This window comes from Bombus huntii, chromosome 7, assembly GCF_024542735.1.
Source record: "Bombus huntii isolate Logan2020A chromosome 7, iyBomHunt1.1, whole genome shotgun sequence".
Lineage (NCBI taxonomy): Eukaryota > Metazoa > Arthropoda > Insecta > Hymenoptera > Apidae > Bombus > Bombus huntii.
Genome location: NC_066244.1, coordinates 13,816,054 through 13,823,035, shown reverse-complemented (window position 1 = coordinate 13,823,035; position 6,982 = coordinate 13,816,054). Strand labels below are relative to the sequence as shown.

Genomic DNA, 6,982 nt, shown 5'->3' with positions numbered 1-6,982 from the left:
GTATTTTGTGATACTTTGAATGTAGTTAGTGTTTGGAGACACTGTTATGGGGATATTTATTGGTTTAATAATATTATCTATTAAATATTTTCTAGAAATTTTAGTGAAGAATTGTATGAAGAATTTGATTAGAGAGTATTGAATGTATCATTTTTAGCTTATATATTTCGTAATTAATATTTATTAGTACAGAAAAAAATGGTAATAAGTGAAAATGTTAAACCAAATTTACAAATAGACATTTACAAATAAACCAAATATATAAATAATTAATTAATCCTCTGTAATAAAAAAGATAGCAGAAGAATTAAAATTTGTATGGAACTTAAACGTATAATTCATTTTCTAAGGACCCTTTTGAAAGGATCGCCATAATATTAAACGATAATATCTTATTGCAAAAGCAATGGACACACTTCTACATCCAGGTAATGGTACACTTTATTTATTTGTATTCAATAGGAAATGCTCTTTCTTGCAAATGCGTCAACTACAGGAGCCGCCAGTATTCCAAAAATCAAGAACAGTGTACACCAGCCAGCCCTGCGTACGATCTATAAAAATATAATTCTTTCTTCGCATATATATTTTTAACAATATTTACAACTGTTATATATCTCCTTGATATTTTTATTAACATTTCACCTTGTCTTGCCATTCCTTGTTCGCGACGCAGTCGCGAAACTTCATCCTTGAAAAGTGAACCGTATTATAAAGTGGTATCCATGTATTTGGAATTTGTCTATACAGGAACGTGTCTAATCTTTTTCGAAGAAGGAACGATTTCCTCGTTACCAGATCTCTCATCTGAAAATTTTTTACACCTGTACTTAATCTTTATAATATTTGATATCGTTGAAATCAACTTTAATCAATTAACAAATTTCCTTTTCTCCGTTAAATCCTTTAAATCTTGCTACTTCTACCGTAACTGACATTATTCGAAACTAAAAAAACACATACACTTTGCATTATTAAAATCGACCTTAATCAATTAAAAAATTCTATTTCCTTCATTAAGCCTCGAAGCTTTACTGCATGAAATAAACATTCGTATGATAATTAAGAATTTCAGAAAAAAGAGAATCACTGTAGGAGGTAAAAATTATTTTTCACTTCGATAGCATTTCAATACGAGAAAAATACCTCGATATAATTGTATATGGCAAGATCGGAACTAGCATGTGCGTCCTCGCATCGAAGTTCCGTGAACTTTGGAAGAATCAAACTGAAATCTGAATCGTAGCGTTCCATTAACTCATCCAGTAATAAAATATCCTCGAAACCCTGGCAAAGTAAGAAAATAATTTATAAAAAGACTCGTGAGACCATTAATAACGATGGTTATTTAAGTAACAGGACCAAGATTATGGAAGATATCTTTTATGAAGCTAAATAGACGTGAAATCGAATGAAACTAACCGTGTTCATTCCTTGGGCGTAGAAAGGCACCATGGCGTGAGCAGCATCCCCAACGAGAAGCGTTTTTCCAACGTGATATGGTTTGCACTACAGCGTGTTTACAAAAAATAGAAAGATAAGATAAATTTAATTAAGACTAAATAGATGGTTATCATTCCAAGTACGTATGTACTTGATTAATCATAATTCGACTACCAATACTCATGCGTATTTAACTTGGATAAAAATATATCTTATCTTCAAAATGTGGTAATACATATTTTATCCTTTGTAATTTTTATACCTTTGCTCATCTTTATATAGCTTGTCATGTTTCTTACTTATTTATTAATTTCATACTTATCATAGATATAAATGAATAAACGTTTCCAGTCTAACAGCAACGATACTCGAATGGAATACTATTCCATGCACACACTGGATGTTATTATTTAATCAATTCCATACATTTATTTTATTTATTCCGATTTTGTCTGAAATAGTCCAAATGACTAATTCGAATCGCAAAGAAGAGACTGGATAAATTATTGGAACTGGAGTATTAAAAATATATAATCTTGCGTAATTTTCCATTTCAATATCTTAAATATAACGAAACAATCCAAAGCTTTGAAACGTACCTTAATAAGATAAAAATCATCTCAACTAACGCCTCCTTTCCAATTAACAACAAATCCACCCAGACTCACCTTAATAGTAATCAATGTCTTTGGTTCCTTGTCGAAATAATCCTTAACTATCTTCTCCCTTCCAATTAATTGCAGTAGGTCCGGAAATTGCTCTTCGAAGAACTTCAAGAGATCCTGCGGCGTCTTCAACTTGTCCAACGTCGAGAAAGGGGCGAATATGTCACCAGTGAATGTATGGTCGTCATTAGGCAAGGCTATCATCATGAATTGTCCCCGTGGCCAAATATGAAAATGCTGACCACTCATCGCAAACTTGCAATCCAAGCGAGATTTTCATATTTTCGAGGTTTCGTGAACAATGTCAAATGACTCGTATCTATTCTATTTATTCGTTTCTTTTCTTTTTAAATTATTGTACATGGTATCGAAAATTAGAAATCTAATAGTATGGAAATTTCCAAGCAATATTTTTCAATTCTCTTCAGGATTAAAAATCCGTTCTCCAATTTAAATTCGATTAAGTAAAATCGCATATAGGGGAAATTGATTGAGATGTGTAAAAAAATTGTGGAAAAGAAAAATTGCAGTTACCTCGTTATTTTTCCCAATGGGGACGAATAATTCGACGTAACCATGTTCAATGTATGTTTGACTAAAGTTGAACAGCGGCCTCTTCGCCATTACTCTTCTGATAGTCGAGTAAGCACCATCGGCGCCGATTATCAAATCCGCCTTTACCTCTTCTGTTTTTTGAGTCTTCGTGCTACAAAATTCAACGAGCTATACGTAACGCAAAATAATTTTCTAAATTATTTTATGAAGATATTCTTACTCTAGTATCTTCAGCTTCCCATTATCTAAATCCGCATCCACCACTTTCTTGTTGAAGAAAAGATTCACTTCTGGGTATTTATCGGCAGCTGTTCGACGAGGTAAAATTAAAAAAAAAAAAACGAAGAAAGAATGAATAAAGGATAATTAAGTATCGAGTTTTGAAATGTTTGATTTGTAGAAAATTTAACATCATTTTCTATTCTTTATCAAATCGAATAAAAAGAATTCCTATCATGTTCATTAAATTCAAAAATTTCGTAGCGATATATTCTACATCTTAACATTTTAATGAAAATCCAGTAAAAAATACAGGGTGGTTGGTAACTGGCGATACAAGCAGAAAGGGGGTGATTGTACGCGGAAAAAGAAGTCGAGAATATAGAATAAAAATTTTTCGTTTGAGGCTTTGTTTCCGAGAAAATCGACTTTGAATTTTCGCTCGGTACGCGTGCGGTGCGTTATAACGGATTTCACTGTAGATCGTTGTCTCGATGGAAAAATTAAAAAGAAAAATTTTTATTCTATATTTTCGACTTCTTACCACCAGTTACCAACCACCCTGTATATGAAGCCATAGCTCGAATGTCCGACTCAACTCGGCTCGTTCAGAAATCTGCTTTATCATTTCATTATAACTTCTTTTAATTTTTAGAAAACATTGTTTCCATCACAAGAAATTAAATACTTCAAAATCCTGCCTGTAAATATTAGTAGAAAATATTGTTTAAAAAAGGCATATCTTTTGGGAAAGTAATCACAAAGCTACTTAAACCTACAGGATCTTTGACAACAGATGGTAGAAGATTTAAAGGTGCTTGTGCAAACCAAAATAAGATAAAAATGCTGAATAGAAAAGGTCTAATGCCTCGTCGATTAATTTAAAGCTGTACGGAATAAAGAATAGAATGCGTAGACATTATCTTGTATGGAAAGTTTCATACGTATTCATGTACATATCAGATTAAAATGGCACTGGGGCGTTTTACGCAGAAGATCGTAAGAGGCACGAGCTAGTAGTAGCAAGAAACTTGACACGCTCGAATTCTTGTGGCTTCACGCACCGCCGCGTTATCGGATATCCAGTCATTTTTCTTTCAACATAAGAGCATCTAGTGTTCGTTCGCGATTCTTTTAAATCAAGATCCGATTTTTATCAAAACGATCGATCCTACAAAATCTTTTGGTTAAATTTAGATTAGAGTTTTGACTGATTTGCCGACTATCCGATTAATCGGTTCTCAAGAAGTCTACACATCAGCTGATTAGTAATCCGTGACGATCATTTTCAAACGCAATTGCTAAACCATCTTTATGATTGTATAATATTACGAAAAGAAAGCTAGAACTTTCTCACATTTTTTATTATACTTATCTTGTTACGTCTTGTTTTTTGTTTTAAGCAGCTTTTTCTTATCACAAAATTGAGAAATAACGAGCGAAGTTCCTAATTAGTTGGTACTTATCTGGATTGTTTCAATAAATATTAGTTATTATCTTTATCTAATTATTTGAGAGAGAAGGATGTACGTCAATGAATTTCTGAATATTTACTTACCATTTAATAGAACTATGTTTAAGCGTCGTCTGCTGACTGAGTAAATGCACTGCAAAGGAGAGAGAGAGTGAAGGTGTCAGAAACATTCAAAAGTGACTATTGCCTTTTAAATATTATACATAGAAACTTTCATAGAAGAGTAGAAGTTCTAAAAAAATTGCTCACATTTCCGTTTACAATATCGTAAGGTATGTCCTTCAGGGTACCATCCTTGTTGTGGATCATTCTACCATGCATAGCAATGCCATGACTGATCACTGCCTCTTCAAGACCAACTGCCCTTAAAGCTTCCCTCCCTCTGATCGACACAGCCAAGTCAATGCTCTGGCCTCGAGAATACTCCACTCTGGTGTCTAAATGATGACAAGCGAATTTTAATCTTTGCATCTCTATTATCTTTCTAAAAAACAAAAAAAAATAGCAAACACGCGATATTTATTTATCGTAAAAGTGAATACGCGTATGGAAGAATATGAAGGGATTTTAATGCTCCGAAGTCACTTCTATCACAGCAACCGAACATTGAATAACAAGAAGGAAAATACAAAAAGCTTCTCGAAAGCATCGTAATTGTGAGAAATATACGTTTAGAATTGAAAGTTATTAAACAATCTTTGTAAAGTAAAAGAAAATCGGAAATTATCTTAAATACATAAAAAAGCAAGTTATATGCTAATTTAAAATTAAAAAGAAGACACAACAGAATATATATGTATATATAAATAGTGAAAATTCTTAAGAAGTTCACCTGCGCGATACTCGTAAATGTTCACAGAATGGCCTCTTTTTGCGAAATAGCAAGCTGCCAGAGAACCAACCTAAAAGATCAAAGACTCACTATATCAATTTTCCGCACGAGCTATCTTTGAAATATCTAGTAAAAGCTTTTCGAAATATTATTTCTTTCGCAAAAAAATTATTTTCGAACGTCAAAACACGTACCAAACCACCCCCGACGATGGCGATTCGCGACTTTCGATTGGTGGCCGCCATGGTATACCGTTCTGCACCGAAGCCGCTGACCAACTACCTGTCCTAGCAAGATCCTCGTCTTACCGTACACATTTACTAGCGTACATGGCGAGCTACGTAATACTAATCTCAGATATCGTTGTGAATTTTCGACAATTCCAAGAATTTTGGGAGAAACGCAACTTTTTTTCGGAGGTGTAGAAGGTGCAAGGATCGATCAGACTTACCGTGGATCAGAGTAGATCTTTATCAGAGACAATTTTTAAGTTTCTGAATTTTGGGAAATATTTGAGAGTTTAAAATAACTTGTTAGCGGAAAAATGGTGTCTTGAAGTGTATCTTTGGAAGAGATAAGATACAAGAAACTTTGATCTTCGCCAATGTATTTTGCGAAGGTATGATTAAAAGCAGGTGTGTATATCTGAAGATATCTTTATATCGATATTTATATCGCTCTAATATCTTTCTCTTGTAATACCTTTAAAATTTAAAGATCTCGTTGTCTTGTATTTCATAATTCTTGTATTTCATACGTTTATCGTATAGATTATTTTATAGATTGTTATGTCCTCTTTCTCTTCGTTAAATGCATTCAGAGGTATTAATGGATTATCAGGAGATCATATTTTAATACGACTTGAATTCTGACACCGTTCTCAGTGGGAACTAGTTGGTTCAATCTGACCTTCGCGTATCTATTCAACCGAGATACTATGGTTTTATATACGTAGCGGAGTTAAATCACGAAACACAGAAATTCTCAAATGTCTTTTTAAAATCTTTCGCAGAATCTCCCAACGTAAGAGAAAAAGGAAAGAAACGGAGACTTATTCGATGAAGAAGATAAGCCAGATCATCGTAGGAACTTCGAACGCAAAAGGAAAGAAGAATCATTATAGATCACTCAAACCAAGGAGACCAAAAACCCACCCAATAATTTCCTATAAAACTGAAGAAAGAAAAATAAGAAATTATTCCAATAGAAAAAGAACGAAGAATTCTAAAAAATCATTCCAGAAAAAAGAAAACTCTTAAGAATCTTAAGAAATTATCCCAACGCAAGGAAAAAGAAAAATCCAAAGAAATTATCCGAAATCGAAGAAGGAAGAAAAGTCCTGCTATAGTAGGCTACATTTTATATAGTATACGGTATAGCGTAGTTATAATAACATAAGCTTTGACCGAGTGCGCGGTCCATTATGATTGATCGCAGGTTACAATTCCCTTGAACATACCCACTCGCTGATTGATACAAACTTTTTTTTCTGCTTGCATTCCGACTTTACGTTGATTTCCATTTATACTATATGGTAGAATAATAACCATAGAACTTATACATAATCAAAAAAAAACATACATGTTACACGAGAACAATAGACATAAACTTACTCATAAACTAAAACGCATACGTAAGAATCGGTATAAGTGGAAGTGCAAATCCACTTTGACCAATCTTTTCCTTCACGATTACCCCTATTCCTTTTGTTTTCTGCTCTGGCCAACCGCTCCTTTGCGTGGACAGCTAATCGGACGGAAAAGTTCTCTGCTTCGATGCGCTCCCTTGTGGACC

At 33.5% G+C, this 6,982-nt stretch overlaps 1 protein-coding gene across 1 annotated transcript; it reads right to left on the bottom strand.

The window, feature by feature from the left end:
* Positions 1–134: 134 nt before the first annotated feature.
* Positions 135–6,950, bottom strand: LOC126867668 (kynurenine 3-monooxygenase). The gene is made up of 11 exons (XM_050622464.1): positions 5,383–6,950; positions 5,189–5,258; positions 4,606–4,793; positions 4,441–4,489; positions 2,884–2,971; positions 2,643–2,814; positions 2,112–2,363; positions 1,423–1,509; positions 1,147–1,287; positions 646–807; positions 135–554 (listed from the first exon to the last, which is right to left on the bottom strand). Exons 1-11 carry the CDS (start codon positions 5,431–5,433, stop codon positions 456–458), a joined length of 1,359 nt encoding a protein of 452 aa, XP_050478421.1. The 5' UTR covers positions 5,434–6,950; the 3' UTR covers positions 135–455.
* Positions 6,951–6,982: the final 32 nt, after the last annotated feature.

Coding starts and splice junctions, on each gene's coding strand:
- LOC126867668 (XM_050622464.1), bottom strand. CDS start 5,433: ATGGCGGCCACCAATCGAAAGTCGCGAATCGCCATCGTCGGGGGTGGT. Junction 4,794..5,188: donor CATTTACGAGTATCGCGCAG/GTGAACTTCTTA, acceptor GTCATCATTTAG/ACACCAGAGTGGAGTATTCT. Junction 808..1,146: donor CCATATACAATTATATCGAG/GTATTTTTCTCG, acceptor AAAAATTTTCAG/ATGAGAGATCTGGTAACGAG.